Genomic DNA, 22,699 nt, shown 5'->3' with positions numbered 1-22,699 from the left:
AAAATAGCCGATCTACAAGCTCACAACGCCTCGCGCTGCGAGTGTGACAACATCAGCCTGGACAAAGCTATATCACTATAGGTAGTGTTGCAGCATATTTGTCCGAAGGTTGAAAGTTCGATTCCTGTTAATGGCAATAGGTTGAGATGTCCAATCAATCCATTCTGTTTCCATCTCTCTCTCTCATCAATCTATTCCGTTTCCATGTCTCTCTTCAATCTATTCCGTTTACATGGCTCTCTCTCTCTCTCTCTCTCTCTCTCTCTTCAATCTATTCCGTTTCCATGTCTCTCTCTCTCCAATCTATTCTGTTTCTATCTCTCTCTCTCCAGTATCCGTCCCTCTCTCTCTCTCTCTCTCTCTCTCTCTCTCTCTCTCTCTCTCTCTCTCTCTCTCTCTCTCTCTCTCTCTCTCTCTCTCTCTCTCTCTCTCTCTCTCTCTCTCTCTCTCTCTCTCTCTCTCTCTCTCTCTCTCTCTCTCTCTCTCTCTCTCTCTCTCTCTCTCTCTCTCTCTCTCTCTCTCTCTCTCTCTCTGTGTGCATATCTGTCAGCATATAGTTACAAATATTATGACAATATTTGCTGGGATATGTCGACGCATCTAACGCAATATGGCACATTGGAGAAGATGACAAATTGTTCAGGTCCTGCTTTGCTAAAGACATGACGCAAGACAACTTTAATTTCTCCTCTTCTCCTAGTAACAATTTGCGATTTGTCCTCCCGGCCACCAGGGGGAGGTGGTTGTGTGTGTTTAGGTCCACTAACAGCACACAGGACAGGAGGACAAGGGGAGTTCACAAGGGGCGTTCGACTTTGGTTTTCGAAACAGTTCCACAGTTGTAGGACCTCAGCACATGGAGCGAGTGGGTGGGAGGCAGGGGAAGAGGGGAGGGAGCGAGAAGCAGCAGGGACAGGGAGGGTCAGTGGGACTTTAGCCTGGTGTTCTGCGACACTTGTTCTGTCAAACTGGCTCTTATAGAGACACACGGGCGGAAACGGAAGGCCTACAAATTCACGCCCACTTTTGAGACAGCGCTGCTACACGGGGTCCGTTACAACGATGAACTGCAGCACTCAATGCAATCTTTATGAGAGGCATTGTAAAATACCGTCATTTCATTGGTTAACTACTGAGGCTGTAGCGACTTTTTTGGTGTTCTAATAAAGTGTCCCATTTGTTTGATTTGTCCTTTTTAATGTCCCATATCTGTCATCTCGATATACTACCCACAATATACTATAATATACTCCATCAGTATGTCAAAACCGCTAGCATCGGAGATCTAGACTTTAAGTGGTCGCATGGTATATACGTCACGGACGCATCCCTTGAGGTTTTCAATACCCAGAAAACTGGCGAAAGTGGACGTTTTCAATATGTTTTGGTCATTATCTCTGGAACAGAAGGTCCAATCTGCTCAGTTCAAAGCTTGTTGGGTGCGTGACGTTGAGGACATTAAGCACGCAATGACACATTTTCGGGTTATTTGTTTTTTTTTAGGGGAGGCGAGATCTTAGTTGGGCAGGCGACCGCCTGTCCTGCCTCTACAGTGTACACCACTGGTCGGCGCTCGGCAAGACAGTGATGTCACTGAAATGCGACAACTTGTCTGTCTGCCGTCTACCCTCTGCTGTGTTAACATTATGGGTAACTCGTTAAAGTGGCAAATTAAATGTGAAACACATCAACTATTAAGAAAACAAGAAGATATGTTGACAAAGACACTCCATACATTTGGAAACATATTTTTATTCAAATCAATATCGTCTCCAGTTAATGCAGGATCATTTTAAAAGTAGGCTAATTCTCATATCCTCTCATAGGGAATGCATTGAGAGCTGCAGTTCGTCGTTCTAACGGACCTCGAGTAGCGGCGCTATCTCAAAAGTGGGCGTGAATTTGTAGGCCTTCCGTTTCCGCCCGTGTGTCTCTATGGAGTTGACCACCGTCTGCCTGACGTTATCTTCCATATATTGTTCGCTTAGCAGCTTCAACACCTGCAAAAGATTAGAGGAGGAGAAGTGTGGGGGGTGGGGGGGTGAGGGGGGAGACACGGAGTCTGGTGTGAGAACCGATCAAATGGACTGATACAAACACCCACCAGAATGAGCTCAATAAACGACAGTGAAAAGGAACAGAAAGAAAGAAGGAAAAAGGTGAGGGGGGGGGGGGGGGTAGATGAGGTTGAGGAAACAGGTTGACGGTCAGGATGAAGGCAGAAAGAAGGAGCTGACTAGCTCAGAGTGAGAGGGGATTGCTGGCAGGCTGAAAAGTTTATTATGAAAGGAAATTAAAGAACAACTGATCAAGGATGGATTATGGGTTTTGAAGTCTGTTAAAAAATCAGAACCAACTACAACGTAACTATACAAAAGTATAGACTATATCTATAATGTCATAATATAGGAGGTGATTTCAGAGAATTGGCAATCATTTGCTGCTGGTTGCTGAAAAAAAAAAAAAAAACAGAAAAAAAACAGACAGAATTCTTATGTGCAGAAACTAATATGTGCTAGAATCTGACCAAAAGCTCAACTATAACCATAACACTGACCGTGAACAGATATATGTAAATTATGTCTGACCTTAACCTGTGAATGTTATTCTAACCATAGACCTAAAATGAAACCCAACCCTAAAAATAAAGTTCCATCCTCATGAAGGCAAGAAGAAATTGATTTCATTTTGCCATCATTAACGTGCGTTTATTCCGAGTTCTCAAGAGTTGGCACACACAAACACACACAAGCCCATGATGACCCACCTGTTCCCAGAGCGTTTCGGCCACCAGGTCTATTATCATCCCCAACTCGCGGAACTCTCCCGAGTACTTGACGTAGGCCCAGGCGCAGAGAGACATCAGCGCCACGCCCATGACGAGGTTGGCGAGCACTGCCAGCCCGGTGAGGCCAATGAAGCCTGTCACGCCTGACACCACATAGGTGACGAACATGACGGCAAACAGTGTGGCAGGCGTGCATAACGCGTAGAAGATGTTCTTGCCGTCGTTGTGTTTGGAGAAGTTGCCAAAAGCCTCATCAAGCTCTGCTTCCAGCTGGTTCTGGTAACGCTGGCAGAACTCATCCCCGCCCATCTTCTTCACTGAGCGGAAGTGGCCCACCGAACACTCGCGGAACTCGTCGTGGCAGCGCTCCAGAACGGCCGGCGCAATGTACGGCTTGTCCCCACCGCAGATCTGAAGATGGGGGTGAAAGAAAAACACAATAGAAAAATATATAAAATGCATATAAAGTGACAACAGCTAAAATTACAGACAACAATAAGGGTGTGTCTGAGGCGTCCCGTATTTGGTCATCTAACGAGAGGTGGAGGGAACAGCTTTATGGTGGGTGTTTATAGCTGTGGTCAACAGGTAGTCATTCATTTGGTGGCATGTGGAGTGATGTGCTCAGAGCTCTTCTGATATTTGTTACAGTACATTCAACTTCTCCAAACTCATGCAGTGGGATGCCGTACAGTCTATGCAATTAAGATCTTCTCGCTGAAAATAGCCAATATACAAGCTTACAATGCACCATGAGCTTGTAGATCTGCTATTTTCACTGAATGTTCGCCCCAAGATAGGGAGGCTAGGGTTCATGTGGTCAAAAGATAAATTCAAATACAATGGGTTTAACCCATTCAATCCGGGAACGCGTCATTTTAGATTTCTTTGGCTATTCAAAAATAGCAGATCTACAAGCTTATAGCGCGGCGATCTGAATTTTTTTTAAATTGTGAACATTTTTGCATAAATTAATAAAATAATATATATACACATACACGCACGCACCCCCCCCCCCCCCCCACACACACACACACACACACACACACACACACACACACACACACACACACACACACACACACACACACACATATATCGTATATAGAGATATATACGATATATGCACCCGTTTTTAACTCAAATCTTTGCTTTTGGGGGTCCCTGGAATAAAATATTTCAAGATGTGTGGTATAAAGTAACCATTATGTAGATATTGTCAGTTGTTATGTGTAGCAGTTATTGTGTCATTCCACCACCTATAAAAATCCACTTTCATACGAGTGTTAGTCCTTACCTGCTCCATGTTTTTGCTGTACAAGTCTTTGGCTCCAGCCACAGCAGTTAGGTTGTTGGCTTCTGCTGTCGCCTGGGAAGAAAGGAAAGCTGTTCATGCTTACGAAGTAGAATGGGAGGAAATGGAACGTGAAACCCTGCAAAAGTAGCCTTGTTAAAAATACATTAGAGTAGTGATTCTCAACCTATTCTGGATCAGGACCCACTTGAAAATCTTGAAAGTGTTCGTGGCCCACCCATCTGACCACAGTTAAGTAGTCGGATGGGTGGGCCACATGCATTTTCAGAGCATGTTTATTTTAATGATCAATTAATCGATTGTGTTCCATGGAACCAACGTAGTATATTTTAAGTTCTTAATTATTGGTATCACTATGGAAACACATTTTCAAGGTTTTGAAGAAAAGAAAAAATATATACATATACCATTATAAATATAATATTAAAATAAATATTAATGTTAAATCATTATTTGGGGGTCCACTTGCAATACCCTCCCACAAGTTGAGAACCACTGCATTAGACAGTCTCAGGACAACGGACCTGTAGCATAGACTTAGGATGAGGTAGCTCCTCTCCTTGGTAGATCTTGATGTAGGCCTGCAGGAAGGTGGAATCATGGAGATTAATATTATAACTAATTATTCATAGTTTTATTGTGGCCAATATAGCTAAATAGACACCAATATAGGTAATATACTGTAGGTAGTGTGTGTGTTTCTATTGACAGCAATATTCTGAAATTAACATCTAAACAGCATTTTTGTTACCTTGACCCTCATCCGGTCAAAGTCAGAGTAAAGCATAATTGAATTAAGATGTCAAGTATTCCAATTGTAGTTACATTATTGCATTACAATTTAGATATGTATTGTATATACACCTTAAGAACTATGACTAACAGAATGTTCGATGATGTCCTGTGTTTTTGGAATCCAATACACAAACCTGCGTGGTCCATGTACGAACATGTGCGTTTTCAGTCATTAATCGGGACTATGCTACATAAAGTAGCATGTAAGCAATTTAACCGTTATCCAGAAGAATATGACATGAAAATGCTGGGACCTTGAAGTACTGGACGAGGTCTCTGCAGGTGACCTTGTTTCCTCCGATCTCCTTCTCAACCAGTCTGTCTGGGGCCAGCAACAGAGGAACCAGTTTGGCCAGCTGCTTTGTGAAGTCCCCGTCGATATCTTAGTAAGACAAATGCATATGGAACAGGACGTTATATGTAGTAAAGGGTTTGATTCTAGACCTGAGGCCGATTCTATTCTATACTGACGTCTTTTCCATTGCATAGAACAGGCTCAACTTGACTAGTTGTACAAATACAAATTTGACTAAGCAGCTTTCACTTGTAGTCGAGTAATATTTGACCCGGAGTATCATACTTTTACTCAAGTACCAGGGATGGGCATTTGTACCACTGGTCGTCACAGCAACGTCCAACCCCCTGCGTAGCAGAACATTACTTACTTAAGCTAACATTACCCACTTGGCTGCTTCTTGAGTTGCTCAACATAAACAATAACACTGTTGGACGATTCGACTAAGAGAAGAGATCTGAATTGCACAACATCAGCGCTAAGGGCCCCAGTACCATGCTTAAAAATCCAGGGAATACACTGGTGTACGTATATGGTAAAACTCTGTTTAGTAGCTGTGTGCCCACCTTTCAGTCGACCGTCAAAGTATGGGTTGGTGGCCACCTTGAGGCCGGGATGGGGCAGCAGGAAGCAGTCGATGTTGGAGAAACAGGAGTGGATGTGTTTCCTCACATTCTGCAGCTCCTCGTGTTGGTTCTGCTTCACCTGGAGGGCAGGGTGAAGGGCAAGAGTTTTCTGCTTAAAACAAATGACTTATACTGTGTTTGTGTGAGTGTGTCGACTACGTTTATGTGGGCATTTGGAGCTCTGAGCAAATTTTGTTGAACATGATTGATGAACAGTGTAGTTGAAAAAAAAATGTAGGGAGGTATATTTTGCCGCAATGCATCTATACTGAAAAGGTATGAATCTGAATTAGTAACATTGCAACAGAAATGTTGCCCTTTGCTGTCTTTATGCTTAGAAAAGTTGTAGCTGCAGGAATATCCAAATATCATAAGAAAAAGAAAAGGCTCCTTACCTGCAGCCGTTTTTCCAGGAAGCCTCTGCCTCCCTCCAGGCCATAGTCATGCTCATAAGGATAGCTCCAGTCTCGAATCAGGAACATCAGGGACTGGAACACACAACCATGATGGAGTTACAGGTTAGACTCAATCCGAATCCGAGTGGTCGAATGTGTGTTGTTGTTTTTTTGGTCAATGCAGGAGCTTGTGGGTAAACGTCCTACACCAAGTGTCCACACTTGAACACTTGGTGTAGGATTCTTAACAGAATAAGAGCAGTACCTGGAAAGGTTTCTGGTAGATCTCTCCCATAGCCAGGCGTCCATATTCTGTAAAGAGCTACAGAACAGAGACAATATCAAGATTGGATGTTTGACAAAATTATGATATTGATGTAATTCAACAATATACCTCCATGTTTTATCTGTATTCACTCAAGTCAATTGTGATTTGAGAAATAAAAAAAGGTAAGAAACAGAGACGATGTTTCTGGTTAATAATTTTCCAGTTTTGTTTAATGCGTGATGTTTTGACGAAGGGGTAGTGTCAACAAAATTGTTTTGCAAAAATCTGCCTCCTGGTGTTGCTTTAACAGGCCCATGTGAAAGATTTGGGCAGCCAGGGAGTGTGTGTGCACAGTTTTGCTGCCATCGAGCAAACGGTGCCGGAGATTAGCTGTCCACAGACGGAACCACGGACGGACGGACAGGGTGCAAAACATGGCGAAGACAACTAAGGTGAGGCTCGCCAGCAGCACCTGCCGTGTTCTCAGCCACCTCCTTACACTGTCGGGATAGCCCAGTGGCACTACCATGTCCTTCACCCCAATGTTAATCAAATGCAATTTTCTCCTCGTCTTATTGAGTAAACAAGATTACGGGATTGTGATAAACCAATTCTTAACTCTCTCAATGACACAAAATGAGTTATCCCAAGTTTTTTCTGAATGCCCTCAGTGCCAAGAAGGAAAAATCCTGAGTTTTTTTTATTTTTTAAGAATGTTCAGAACCCAAGATATCGTGATCCGAAGATTTGCTGCTCCATTCACTTCTTTCTTAACTTATTACTGAAAAAGGCTGTATCTCGGCTCCTGAGAACTGTTTTTTTACTTAAAAAAACAAACAAAATGCTGGCACAGTATGAACATATTTTTTTATTTCATTGGCACTGAGAGAGTTAAGCCTGAATCACTCGTCTCAACCTCAGGCACAGCTGCAGCATGATATGCCGGCCATTGGTTGACAATTGTCTGTATGCATTGTGGTTGTACCATTAGACAACATGACACTGACCTGCAGATGTTGGAGGTAGTTTTCCTGTATGTTCTGGGACAGATTATAAACCTGAAAAACGATAGAAAAAACACCATGCCATGAGAGAGAGAAAGACTCATATTTTAATGAAAATATTGGAAAGAAAACAAACATACAAGCACAGAGAGGCTTTTTAAATCACACCTGTACAGAGCTGGTCATGGTGCTGAGGGCGAACACAGTAGCACAATCCTTGATGGTAGACTGGCTGTCAAATGCCCCCTGTGTGTCAACTAGCAGCACTGCAACCTGGAGGCATAAACGGAAAGCAGTTTAATAATGTAAAATGCGTTCAGCTACAATCCGTGTTAGAAGAGTACTCTAGAAAATGGAAGAAAAACCTTCCTTTAAATGTCAAAATGTCCCTGCTTGTTTTTTTTCTTCCCTCGGACTGGTTTAGGCTTATGTTACTGTGTCATTAAACAACACTTACAGAGGTAACTCTGAGTAGATGTATCCATTAATGACTATAAGAGTGGGCAAACATTCCTACACTGGCTATAATAAAAAACTGTGTGCGTGTGTCTGTGTATGCAACACAGACACACGCACACAGTTTTTTAATGCCTAGCTAAACCATGAGGGTCTGAAGGTTTGGTTGTTCATACTTCCAGTTGTCTGCATTAAACTCAACACCCAGCTGCTTCATGAATTGACGGATTGAAAGCATGTGCAGGATTTTGTCTGTGTGCTTATGTGTCTGCAAGTACATTGCTGGTCTCTCATATTCATTACATTATTATCTTTCCTGTCCAAATTGTAACGCTACATCATAAATTGTCCACTGAACTGCTTGCCGCACAACAATTTAATTTCAAAGACAAACGACCACACTGGTGATTTTGAAAAGATCATTTCCACAATCTCAAATCTTACTCCTCTACTTAACACCACTTAGATCTGAGACCAATTCTAAAAATGCCAATTCTAAAAATGCCTTCAAAATCCTAACAGTTTTCTGAAAAACATATGCTAAAATCTAAAATGACACAGATGGGTTAAACACATGATACCCAACTGTCATTCTGAGCTCCCAACTGGTTGTGTCCATATTATTTGTCTCTGAACCAATTTCTATAACCTTGTCAAATGTCGATACAGTTCTTCTGTTCTCAGAATTGTGATATATGCGTGTCTGGCAACAGTCGGCACCCACCTTGGTGCCATTAGGCTTTTCGACCACGAAGACCTCACTCCACACCTGGATGCCTGTTGTCTCTCTCTCACAGCCTCCCCTCCAGGTGAATCCTGTCAGGGGCTCATCGTCCCCTCCTATCCACTCATTGTTCTGCTGCTGTTGCTGCTGTGGGGGAAGGAGAGAGATGACAGGTGAGAATAATAAATAAATACATTAACATTAGAGTTAAAATAACATTAAGGATTTTACTGTGTTGAGTGTACCAGCCATATTCTCACTTTGTAGGAAAGATTTTGGATGTTATGGTAAGAAAAGAAAAAAGTATTTCCCAAAATAAGATTTCACACAGGGTTAAGTCACACATACCAATTATGATGGCACTCTTATTCACTGAAGCAGTAATTTACTCAAAAGACAATGATGTGAACATAATTGCTAGACTACACTGTGTCATGCCTATGGTGTCATCACAATCACCAGTAACTAATCTGACGATCTCAAGTGGGGAAAAAAAGGGTAAAACATATCGATATCCTTATTTGTTTAGGATGCCCATACAAAAAATAAACACCAACTTAACATCAAAAGTATAAATATAGTCAACCATTTATGTTTTATCAGCAGGCATAAAATAGATATTATGTCCCACAAGAGAAAAGCTCCCGTATGTGAACACTGCATCCACTATTGTCTGCTCCTCTCCTGGGCAGATTTCTGTTCACTTCAAATAGGGACACATAATGGTAAAAGTGAAAGGCAGGCACGACTACAATGTTTACAAAAGGTGACACGGTCAAAAAATCAAAGCACTGATTTACAATGCAAAAGGCAATGCAAAATGTCTAAACAATGATTCCTGGTGACTGGCTTAGGCAGGGCAATGCTAGTCTGACTTGTCTGCAGGCCTCAATTTAAATTTTCAGTGACTGACAAGTGGAGAGAAATCTTTTTAACACAAGCTCGTATGACCTCTGCAGTTTTGTTTTGTTAAGTATAATAAATATAAACTTAACCAAGTGCATACTTGCATATATTCATTATGGATTGCCACATTTTTTTACATTAAGTTTTATTTTCTTCACAGTCAAGGGTTCCATATCAACATTAAGTTTGATTATGACACCACATCAAAATAAAACATTTCCAAATTATTTTGGTTGTCCATATATATTTACTGTAACAAAATTCTCTTTCACATCAGGACGTTGTAATGATCACTAGACTCAAAATCTCCCAGACTCCCACCCCATCGTATTCATCAGTCAGAGTGTTTGCATACGATAAGGGCTGGAATGCCCGGATGTTAAAATAGGGCAAAGGAAGCTAAAATATTTAGTGTTCTTTGCAGTTATTGTTTTTGCGTGATTATGCGTGATCATTGCGAGCCGAGAAATTACACATCATAGACTGGACACCTGGCCTGGGGGATACACAGTATGCACTTCAGTGAGCACATGCTCCTCTCTAGTAGTTATATTTCCTGGCCAAATTGTAATGCCACGTCAAGCATTATTTCCACTTAACTGCTTGTCGCACAAAGATTTCATTTCAAAGACAAAATCCACATTGATGATCTTTGGAAAGGTCATTTTGACAATCAACAAGGCTGTCCCAACATTTTTAGGTTATTACCAGTGTTGCCATGTATGCTTATTATAAGCGACTTTGGACTTGTTTTTCTGTAAAGTTGCTCGTAAATATTGGTAGTTGCAGGTTACATTTTTTTTAGCTTGTTTCTTAAGTGTAGTTGCTTACTTGGGCTGGCTTCCTAATGTTTAAACCAGTGGTTCTCAAACCTTTATGTCAAGGACCCCCAAATTATGTATTTTTCCACAGACCCCCTATCTGAAATATTTTGTGCTAGGGACCCTGTATAAGATTTGTGTCGTAAAACGTTTTCCAATATTCCAAAAATAATTCAAGATTTTAAGTGCTCATGTTTTCATAGACCTGGTTGCTTATTTGTCTCGCAAAATCTGGCAACACTGGTTATTACTGTGTGTGGTTGAAGGAGCGTCTGACCTGGTTGAGCATGTAGCGCAGCATGAAGTTCAGCAGGAAGGACTTGCCCTTGCGGAAGGCTCCGGCCACAGACACAACCACCACGTTGAGGTCCTTCACATGGTCCTGGAGCAGGATCTTCTCCAGTGCTGCCGTGTCCAGGTCAAAGTTATGCTCATCTTCATCGGCCAGTACGATCTGGACAGGCCCGGCCTTGGGCTCCTCCTCTACCCCCATCTGAGGGAAAAAAAGAATGGGAAAATACGACATAAACTACCCTGATTTTAACATAGCAGCGTTCTAAATCATAGCCTTTTTTCCTTCTGTACATGTATATTCTGAAAAAGCATTAAATGAAATGCATTCACTTGATACTTTTTTTCTGTGTCATTCTAGTACAGAATAAAGGCAATTAAGGAGATAGGCATATTTAAAGCTGCTGTAAGTGAGATTTAAAAAGCTGCTGTAAGTGAGATTTAAAGCTGCTGTAAGTGAGATTTTTGGGGTTAAAACAAAAGGTTTGTTAAAGTTATTTTATAGTGCCCCAATTCCAATGTTGTCTGGTCAAGTTCACTCGTTTATACAGTATCCTGTAAGAGTTCTTTCTCCGGATAGGCTCAAATTTGTTTCCTAACCTGTAATATCTGTTTAGTGTTTACAGGAGCTGGAGAGACAGGGAGACACCCGTTACTGAACAAACACTGTATAGAGGAATTTACAAATACTTTAATCCAAGTGACAGTACATTTCAGAAATATATTATCGTCGTGTAAACGCGCTCTCAATTCTTACCGTCAGTCTCTCGGAGCTCGCAATGGAAAATTACGAACGCATGCAGCAATAACACCCTGGTAACTAGTAACACTGGTGCATGCGTAGAACACTTCGTCCTGATAGTGAGCATCCACTCCATTTATATCGGTTTGGTCTACCCATGTGGTTGTAACCTTTTGTTGATTAATCACTGTTCTAAACAGTAGCCACTGTCGCCCAGCTCCTCATATGACCTAATCAATCAACATGCACTCACACCTAGGTGAGTGCCTTTCAACAGAATAGATTAGAACAAGATAAACATCTATGTAAGCACACAAAACAAGTATTATTTTAACGGGACAATTTGGACAATTTAGTGTTTTAGAGATATTTGTCATGGACTTGGGAAACACAGCTTAAACCTGGGGCCAGTAAGCAAATTGGTGATGACAATGATGGCTGCCTTGAAACATAAAGGGACCAGTTGTGTCATGCATGCTCTGGGCCCTATTTTACTATTTTGAAAAACATTTTCAAATAGTTCAACTAGGTGATCTACATCGACAAATTGTGAGCTTGTAGATCGGCTATTTGAACTACTGGTATTTTTCAAAATAGTAAAAAATGCAAAAAACGTTTAGCGATAAGAGGTCCCACTGAGCATTTTTTGGTCTATTAGACGTCTACAATACGTCTAAGGGGTAGGCTAAAACGGGGTTATAATTGGTCTACTGGTGAAAGTTTTTTAGCGGTCTAGGCTTAGCCTAGACGTTGATTAGCTGTTTTTTAAACGTCTATTTATAGACCGTCTATATTATAGACGTTGAAATGACGTCTATAATATAGACGTCTATAATATAGACGCTTAAAAAACAGCTAATCAACGTCTAGGCTAAGCCTAGACCGCTAAAAAACTTTCACCAGTAGACCAATTATAACCCCGTTTTAGACGGAGGTCTAATAGACGACTATGGCTCAGTGGGGTAGTAAGGCAGATGGGTCCAATATGGGCCCAAGATAGGGCCCATCTGTTCCCTATGTTTCCAAAGTTCTGTGTTTCCTGGCTGCTACGCCCAGCTCTATATACAGTAGTGTCCGATATGGCCTTATTTGGTTATATCGGATCGGTGAAATTTCTCCCCGATTAAAAAAAAAGGCTTGGTCACATTTCAGTACCATACTCTACTACTTCACACAACAGCGTGACAACAAACAAAGTGTTAAAAAAAATGAGCGCACTACAACAACACAGAGCCACAGGTCTCGACAATATCGCCCCCCAAAAAATCTTATTTTCTATCAATTACACACCCCATGAAGCCTTGAATTCATGGAGATGTATTCCTAAGCTAATAATTTGATGACCAGCGGACTCAATGGAGACTCTTTGAGTCGACTCCGCCGGTCATCAAATTATCGGCTTAGGAATGCGACCAAAACTAAAACATCTCCATGAATTCAGGGCTTCATGGGGTGTGTAATAATATAAAATAAGTCACTTTTTGAGTGAACTACTCCTTTAAGTATAGATCTATCAGCTGTGCCTACAGTAAGCTATAGGTCTACTGTTGCAAGCGGGAGTTGCAGAATAGCGTTCCTATGTTGTTGCGAATATTAATGTGAAAAGGCAATGTACACCAGCAGATTCATTCAGGTGGGACAATAACTAATTCAGGGTTGGTTCCAATGCAATGGGTGATCATATTATAGCCGACATAGGCTACATCTTACTCATCTTCTAGATGTCACGGAGAACATTCACTATAGGGCCTGCTTTGTCCTCGTAGCTACAGTAGCTACGGTGATTGTGTTGAATTGTGCTCTTGACCTATGGTTTATGTTCATGTTAATTATTACAAAATAATTTTGGTGGCTTTGATTATTACTTTGTGCGTTTCATGGTGTGTAGCTATCGTTAGTTAAACCTTTGATCTCAAATCCCTGTGTGTGTGCTTGGCCATTGTTATTCATTCTCTGTGCTGCTGAAATGTGTGTGGCTACTTTTTTTGACTATATTATGTCATGTAAGCAGCTGTGATTAACACATGTAATGGAGCTGTGCTAATTTTCCACTGTTCTTTTTTGATTGGAACACAAGATCCCAATAATGAAAGCTATCATAATACACTGCTGTTGCTCCATTGTTGTCTATCAAATTTCAAATTTCTCTTTTGGGTCTTGAGTCTTGGGACTCACAGACCCAAAAGAGAAATTTGATGTCTCCCCGGGAGCCTGGGTCTTGACTCAAGACTCTTTTGGGTCTTATGTCTTGGGACTCAAAACCCAAAAAAAGAAATTGGATGTCTCCCCGGGAGCCGGGACCCAAGCCAAAAAGTTTGTGAATCACTGCCATTTAGAACAGTGGTTTTCAACCTTTTTCGTGCCAAGGACCCCTAAATTGATATACATTTGGCCGCCGACCCCCATCTGAAAATATTTTGTGCCAGTGACCGCCAGAAGCAAAGATTTGAGTTAAAAATGTTCGCTTTAAATATATACAGTATATATTTCAAAGATATGCACACATTTTCAAGATTTTTCAAAAATAGCAGCTCTACAAGTGCGGCTGGCGTGACCGCAGTGGACCATTAGCCCGCTTCCTCGTCCATTCACGCAGGCAGGCAGCTAATCACCACCGTATCCATTCAGCAGCGCGACCCTCGCCTATGTAGTGATGCAAATGTATGCCTTTGTCTTCATGGGGTACCACGAGTGCCAGGGGTGGGGGTCTGGGCCATCACCTGTACTCACCTGGCATAAAAGGGGCTCAGAGCAGCTTGAGCCATTCATTACTAAACTACAACATGAAGAGACCACCGCTGAAGAATTGATTGATTATACTTGCATAGTTTTTATTAACGTTTTTCAGATTTGTAGTCAGTGTAGTGTTGTTAACTTGTTTCCCCCGAGGGGGGGGTCTCTCGCCTGCCCTAAACGTAATTCCTGGGAACGCCACGGGCACTCACTTTACCTACAGTATCAAATATAAGATTAATGGTCCCAGAAATAAACAGTGCATAAGTTAACCTGGACCAATCACGGACACATTGTGGATGATCTGCCAGTGTCCTGGCTCATAGGGCAGCAACATAAAAGGAGTCAACGTGTAAAAAGGTGACACGCATGATCTACCATGTGATGTGAGAGTGCGGTCTAGCCAACACCAACTGGGGACTCCTGAATCTCTGCCCTCCACAAGCTCCTGTCTAGCATCAGGGTCTTGAGCTCCGCTGTCGTGCCCGTGTCTACAAAGAAAGACAAAGACCACCACAGTAATGTGTAGATGGTTTATTATTAAACATACATGATTTTTATTGAAAAATAAATTACAGTAAATTGTTTTTTCTTCTTCTTGAAAAGGCAGACAGACAAGGTATCTCCAACCCACTCACCACATTCAATGAAATGCTTACTCCGCACAATGGAATCCATGTACTCAGGCCACGTTTCTACGTAAATGTCCAACATGATGAAAGCAGGCCTACTACTGAAAGTTGTACGGCAACAAACGTAACATCCTTAAACATACCACTCATTGATTTAAATCAGAAAAAAAGCCACCGTCAATTTCACTATAAAATGTATACAAACTTTATTTAAATATTCAATGTCACATACATGCCCTGCTTGTCATACACAGAAAATGAGACTGTACAAGACTGGCGCTTGATGGAAGACAGCTGTGGATGGAATAGTTTGATAGAGCTTTGACATAACTTCCATTACCAGTAGTGCTGTGTTGGGTTTGTCTAGTTAATGAAATTCTAACAGTCGTGGATAATTTCACAGACGGCTTCCTCTGACTTGACAGAATCAGAGTAGACCTTATTGCTAAAAAAGCTTTCAAGAATCCCAGCTCAGGGAGACAATTTTAACACATTTGGGGAATCTCAGTCTGTCATTTGAATCTTGAAAAAATTCATGACTACAATCAACTATTATCCCCTAAACAGGCGGATTAAAGAGAACTCAAGATTCCCAAACACTGATTAATTACACATCCGAGAAACATACTGACAGATGTTCTATACGTTCCGGCAAACACCGTCCAATCACTATGAGCTGGAGTTCCAAAAAGTAAAACCGCTTTCATTTTACAGACAGAATGAATTACGATTGCCTTTGCTGGTAAATATACTTTGGGAAACCCAGGATGAGAGGCTTTAGCAAAGGCAGTGGAACAGAAACATGGTATGAAATGACAATCCTCTCTGGGCTTTAAAAGGGCCTAGCTAGCTTTAATGCTGTACAGCAGCTCTCAACAAGCATGCAGAGGGTCCACACTGGCCCACTACTTATAACACTAAGGGCAGATAAAATGTGTCAGTTCCTCTAAAACAACAAATAAAAGAAAGAAAACTTCAGCTTAGAGGCTCAAGACTTCCTGCAGAGCTCCTCGGGGTTACAGTCATGACAATATAAAATCACAGTCCCAGAATTACCACAATGCCATTATGCAAGTTCTTTATATGCCATAGTTGGTACTCCTCTCACACATAGTCGGGGGACAAAAAGTTTATATGGAGGACAAATTATACAAATTCCTTCTAGTGGAGACAATTACGATCATCTACCTTCATACAGTACCTGGTCAAATCCATACTGTTCAGAGTTAGGTGAATATACGCCCAACTTCAACATAACACACAAGTCCATGGCAAGGTTGGTGTCAATTTGCTTAAAATTCAGCAGATTCAGGAAATGTTTCCATAAAGGTTCGATAACGAATCGCTTCCAGTTCCATCATTTTACTTACAATTCTTGGATAAGAGGCCCTGTCGAATATGCTGAACAATAAGTGAATCGAGGTCAGCTCTGAACTCTCTGGTGGCATACGGTCATTTTAGATGAGACATGTTTCCTGTGACCGTTTAAACCGTGGAGAGGAAGGCTTTCAGAATGCATTCCTTATTTTATACAGCTGCTGGGAGCTGTGACAGTTATCCCTGAAAGACTGCTGAATCCTCAACGAAGTGCAGTTAAGCTTATTGCTGAACGTCAGACACCTTATGTACATGTCAGTAGTGTACAATCTTATGTGTGTGTGTGTGTGTGTGCATATCTGTCAGCATACAGTTACATATATTATGACAATATTTGCTGGGATATGTCGACGCATCTAACGCAATATGGCACATTGGAGAAGATGACAAATTGTTCAGATCCTGTTTTGCTAAAGACATGACGCAAGACAACTTTAATTTCTCCTCTTCTCCTAGTAACAATTTGCGGTTTGTCCTCCCGGCCACCAGGGGGAGGTGGTTGTGTGTGTGTTTAGGTCCACTAACAGCAGACAGAACAGGAGGACAAGGAGAGTTCACAAGGGGCGTTCGACTTTGGTTTTCGAAACAGTTCCACAGTTGTAGGACCTCAGCACATGGAGCGAGTGGGTGGGAGGCAGGGGAAGAGGGGAGGGAGCGAGAAGCAGCAGGGACAGGGAGGGTCAGTGGGACTTTAGCCTGGTGTTCTGCGACACTTGTTCTGTCAAACTGGCTCTGATGGAGTTGACCACCGTCTGCCTGACGTTATCTTCCATATATTGTTCGCTTAGCGGCTTCAACACCTGCAAGAGATTAGAGGAGGAGAAGTGTGGGGGGTGGGGGTAAGAAGCAGAAAAGGGGGTGGGTGGGTGAGGGGGGAGACACGGAGGAGTCTGGTGTGAGAACCGATCAAATGGACAGATACAAACACCCACCAGAATGAGCTCAATAAACGACAGTGAAAAGGAACTGAAAGAAAGGAGGAAAAGGTGAGGGGGGAAAAAAGGTGAGGAACATAACAGGATATACTCTCCAAACATGCTGGGGATGGAAACTCAATATGACTGTGTCAACGAAAACCAAACACCAATATTACATCACCACAAAAAAACAACACAGACACAACCCCCCTCTTGACTCACAGTCGCCGTGACTGGAAGAGGAGCCAGACAACGCATCCATCCATCATAAACTAGGGATTAAGAAGACATTTAAAGGCCGTGGGGTAAAGCTCCATGTGTGCTCGACTGTGTCCCTGAGATCCAGAGGAGCCAGGCCTGCCTGGCGTCAAGTATTGAAACCTGTTGGGACCGAGGATGAATAAAAGTTTGCTGAAGGATTCGATGCGAGAAAAACGTAAGTTTGACGGCTAGTCGATAAGGTCTGCCAACGAGGCGTTAGTTTTTATTGGCTCTTCTTGAAGCTGTGGTTGAGAGGGGCCAGCCCCCCGAGGCCGCGCGGTGCTGCTGCTGCTCCTGGTAGCAGCGAAGGGAGGAGAGAGGCCGGCCCGGCCAGGCGACTGCTGAAGGGCGCCCATAGCTTGGAAATCACCTGAGAGACAGCAGGGAAGGGATCAGAGGAGTTAAAAACACTGGTAGCTGGACAAAGAAAGGTGGCTAGATGGAAAGTGTCAGGGGGAAAAGGGAGCAGGAAGGGTGTCAAGATTTAAGGAGTTGGGGGCCGGAGAAATGATCGTACAAAGAAAGGGAGAGAGAAGGATGGAAGGATACTGATGACAGGGGTTAGGAAGAAGGATTGTGGGGAAAAAAAGAGTGGTCGGGATACAGGAATCATTTGCAGGAAAAAATATATAAATTTAAAAAATGACTACTGTAAGTGAAACAGGAGCCGAAACGCCTCTCACCTTTCTGGGAGTCCTCTGTTAAGCAGGGGAGCAGGGAGGAAGGAGCAGAGGAGGGAGTGAGAGAGGGAGAGAAAGAAGGAGCCAAGGATAAAGGTCTTTATACACCGGGAGAATGATAAATAAACAATCCTATAATAATTCTGTTAATATTTTTGTATCATTCATAGAGTTTATGCCTCATTCATATAGTAGGTTGATTCTTTTATTTGCTCAATTTGATCTTGTTTCGCTGTGTAATAATTGCGTTCTGTGTGAATGATACAAACAACACTTCAAAAACATATTTTTGGGGCGAGTTAATTGCATGAGGAACAAAAAACTGCTTCTGGTGTATAAAGACCTTAAGGGAGAAGGGGAATTCATGTGCCATTTCTACCTTTTACAACATTTTTTCTTTACAGCATAACACACTTCTAATGCAACACCATCTTCCAAGTCTATGTTCAGAACACTTGGACCCCCTGCTGCTTCCTACAGTTAATTCAGCAGCCAATTGGAGGAACACGGTCAGGATGAAGGGAGAAAGAAGGAGCTGACTGGCTCAGAGTGAGAGAGGATTGCTGGCAGGCTGAAAAGTTGATTATGAAAGGAAATGAAATAACAACTGATCAAAGATGGATTATGGGTTTTGAAGTCTGTTAAAAAATCAGAACCAACTACAACGTAACTATACAAAAGTATAGACTATATCTATAATGTCATAATATAGGAGGAGATTTCAGATCATTTGCTGCTGGTTGCTGAAAAGGTCAGGACATTGAGTAAATTCAAAGTAGACAAACATGCATACAACTGGTCAACTATAGTATAACATGAGGTAGACGGTACACACACACACAGACAGAATTCTTATATATGTGCAGAAACTAATATGTGCTAGAATCTGACCTTACCCAAAAGCTCAACTATAACCATAACACTGACTGTGAACAGATCTATGTAAATTATGTCTGACCTTAACCTGTGAATGTTATTCTAACCATAGACCTAAAATGAAACCCAACCCTAAAAATAAAGTTCCATCCTCATGAAGGCAAGAGGAAATTGATTTCATTTTGCCATCATTAACGTGCGTTTATTCCGAGTTCTCAAGAGTTGGCACATAACAAACACACACAAGCCCATGATGACCCACCTGTTCCCAGAGCGTTTCGGCCACCAGGTCTATTATCATCCCCAACTCGCGGAACTCTCCAGAGTACTTGACGTAGGCCCAGGCGCAGAGAGACATCAGCGCCACGCCCATGACGAGGTTGGCGAGCACTGCCAGCCCGGTGAGGCCAATGAAGCCTGTCACGCCTGACACCACATAGGTGACGAACATGACGGCAAACAGTGTGGCAGGCGTGCGCGCCGCGTAGAAGATGTTCTTGCCGTCGTTGTGTTTGGAGAAGTTGCCAAAAGCCGCATCGAGCTCCGCTTCCAGCTGGTTCTGGTAGCGCTGGCAGAACTCATCCCCGCCCATCTTCTTCACTGAGCGGAAGTGGCCCACCGAACACTCGCGGAACTCGTCGTGGCAGCGCTCCAGATCGGCCGGCGCAATGTACGGCTTGTCCCCACCGCAGATCTGAAGATGGGGGTGAAAGAAAAACACAATAAAAAAAAATATAAAATGCATATAAAGTGACAACAGCTAAAATTACAGACAACAATAAGGGTGTGTCTGAGGCTTCTCGTATTTGGTCATCTAACGAGAGAGGTGGAGGGAACAGCTTTATGGTGGGTGTTTATAGCTGTGGTTCAACAGGTAGTCATTCATTTAACATGGTGGCATGTGGAGTGATGTGCTCAGAGCTCTTCTGATATTCGTTGGGGCTTGGGGGGCACATACAGTACATTCAACTTCTCCAAACTCATGCAGTGGGATGCCGTACAGTCTATGCAATTAAGATCGCCTCGCTGAAAATAGCCAATATACAAGCTCACAATGCGCCATGAGCTTGTAGATCTGCTATTGAATGTTCGCCCAAGATAGGGAGGCTAGGGTTCATGTGGTCAATAGAAAAATTCAAATACAATGGGTTTAACCAATTCCGGGATTTAGATTTCTTTGGCTTTTAAAAAAATGCACATCTACAAGCTCATAGTGTGGCACTCGGTGCCGCGCTATGAGCTTGTAGATCCGCAAAAAGAAAATGTATTGTGAAAATGTGTTAAATCTTTAAAAAATATATATATATACACACACACACACACATTGCTTTTGGGGGTCCCTGGAACAAAATATTTTGAGATGGGGGAGTCCGGACAAATACATATCATTTTGGGGGTCCTTCATATGAAAAAAAGTTTGAGAACCACTGATATTATAGCAGCAAAAGCTTTTTTTCAAATTAACTGTTAAGATTTAGATTTGTAGAATCCCCAGAAGCAAAGATTTGAGTTAAAAATGTAAAAAAAAAACATGTTATATTCAAAGATTTTCACGATTTTTCAAAAAATAGCAGATCTACAAGCTCGTATAAGCTTGTAGATCTGCTATTTTTAATAGCCCAAAGTATATAATAATGGTTATAGCAAAAAAATCTAAAATGACACAGTACAGTATGCCTTCCCAGATTGAATGGGTTAAAGTGTGGTATAAAGTAATCATTATGTAGATATTGCCAGTTGTTATGTGTAGCAGTTACTGTGTCATTCCACCACCTATAAAAATCCACTTTCATACGAGTGTTAGTCCTTACCTGCTCCATGTTTTTGCTGTACAAGTCTTTGGCTCCAGCCACAGCAGTTAGGTTGTTGGCTTCTGCTGTCGCCTGGGAAGAAAGGAAAGCTGTTCATGCTTACGAAGCAGAATGGGAGGAAATGGAACGTGAAACCTTGCAAAAGTAGCCTTGTTAAAAATACATTAGAGTAGTGATTCTCAATCTATTCTGGATCAGGGCCCACTTGAAAATCTTGAAAGTGTTCGTGGCCTGACCACTTAACAGTTAAGTAGTCGGATGGGTGGGCCACATGCATTTTCAGAGCATGTTTATTTTAATGATCAATTAATCGATTGTGTTCCATGGAACCAACGTAGTATATTTTAAGTTCTTAATTATTGGTATCACTATGGAAACCCCTTTTTTGTAAGGTTTTAAAGAAGAGAAAATATATATACTGTATACCATTATAAATATAATATTAACTCAATTTCTGCCAATCACGCATAAATGCGATCTATTAAATAGCGCACTTGGCCGCCAAGATCGCATAAATGCGTTCTATTGATTTTTTTTCGAAGATCTAGACTCCTATCCACTTCCTTGTTAACTCAAAACTTAAAAATTCGGTATCTCGGCTCCTGAGTACTTTTTTGATTTCAATGAAAAATCTCTGGCAGAAAACAGCAAAAAATCTGAAATAATTAGGGCAGGCTAAGTGTTAAAATAAATATTAATGTTAAATTATCATTTAAATCATTATTTGGGGGTCCACTTGCAATACCCTCCCACAAGTTGAGAACCACTGCATTAGAAAGTCTCAGGACAACAGACCTGTAGCATAGACTTGGGATGAGGTAGCTCCTCTCCTTGGTAGATCTTGATGTAGGCCTGCAGGAAGGTGGAATCATGGAGATTAATATTACAACTATTTATTCATAGTTTTATTGTGGCCAATATAGCAAAATAGACACCAATATAGGTAATATAGGTAGTGTGTGTGTTTCTATTGACAGCAATATTCTGAAATTAACATCTAAACAGCATTTTTTGTTACCTTGACCCACATCCGGTCAAAGTCAGTAAAGCATAATTGAATTAAGATGTCAAGTATTCCAATAGTAGTTACATTATTGCTGGACAATGTAGATATGTATTGTATACACCTTAGTTGAATTATGACTAACAGAATGTTCGATGATGTCCTGTGTTTTTTGAATCCAAAACACAAACCTGCGTGGTCCATGTACGAACTCGGATGTAGCACTAGGGACGTAATGCGTTTTCAGTCATTAATCGGGACTATGCTACATAAAGTAGCATTTAAGCAATTTAACCGTTATCCAGAAGAATATGACATGAAAATGCTGGGACCTTGAAGTACTGGACGAGGTCTCTGCAGGTGACCTTGTTTCCTCCGATCTCCTTCTCAACCAGTTTGTCTGGGGCCAGCAACAGAGGAACCAGTTTGGCCAGCTGCTTTGTGAAGTCCCCGTCGATATCTTAGTAAGACAAATGCATATGGAACAGGACGTTATATGTAGTAAAAGGTTTGATTCTAGACCTGAGGCCGATTCTAAAAACGCCTTCTAAATCCTGACCTAAGTTTTCTGAAAAACTTCAAATATTTATTCAAAAAATACAAAAAGGTATGCTGCTATATACTGTACATAGCAACAACCCTAAAAGGGGTTCCCGTCTTGAAAGGTATAGTAACAAATAGGGGTTCCCGCCCGAAATGGGTTAATCTTGCCATCGAGAGACAACAAAAGAGGGACATCTACTGTATATGTGCAGGGTATTTATTTATTCATGCAAGTATCCTCTTCTATACCTCAAAGGGTAAAAATGCTTTTCGATGCTTGTTAACACAAAATAGTCACCAAGCTTGTGATGGGAAACCAATTTTGGAACAACTGACGTCTTTTCCATTGCATAGAACAGGCTCAACTTGACTAGTTGTACAAATACAAATTTGACTAAGCAACTTTCACTTACTCAGTTGAGTAATATTTGACCCGGAGT

The 22,699-nt window shown here is 41.7% G+C and overlaps 2 protein-coding genes across 9 annotated transcripts in view; both read right to left on the bottom strand.

The window, feature by feature from the left end:
- adss2 (adenylosuccinate synthase 2) overlaps positions 1-22,699 on the bottom strand; it is a 463,865-nt gene that overhangs the window by 108,520 nt on the left and 332,646 nt on the right. The gene's annotated exons all lie outside the window — the stretch shown is intronic.
- LOC311058041 (atlastin-2-like) overlaps positions 2,563-22,699 on the bottom strand; it is a 40,078-nt gene continuing 19,941 nt past the window's right edge. For 2 of the 8 annotated variants that reach the window (XM_084075317.1, XM_084075318.1), the window contains exons 10-14: positions 22,049-22,176; positions 21,509-21,565; positions 20,714-20,785; positions 19,165-19,596; positions 14,681-16,968 (exon numbers count right to left, since the gene is read on the bottom strand). In XM_084075317.1, coding sequence (XP_083931443.1) covers positions 16,849-16,968; positions 19,165-19,596; positions 20,714-20,785; positions 21,509-21,565; positions 22,049-22,176 — 809 coding nt within the window. In that variant the 3' untranslated portion in view covers positions 14,681-16,848. The other 6 variants (XM_084075315.1, XM_084075316.1, XM_084075321.1 and 3 more) reach the window with 5 other exon arrangements.

The sequence above is a fragment of the Gymnoscopelus microlampas genome (genome assembly GCF_963454915.1).
Source record: "Gymnoscopelus microlampas genome assembly, chromosome: 13".
In the NCBI taxonomy this organism is placed as follows: domain Eukaryota; kingdom Metazoa; phylum Chordata; class Actinopteri; order Myctophiformes; family Myctophidae; genus Gymnoscopelus; species Gymnoscopelus microlampas.
The sequence above is the reverse complement of the archived record's forward strand: the minus strand, read 5'-3'. Positions and strand labels throughout refer to the sequence as shown.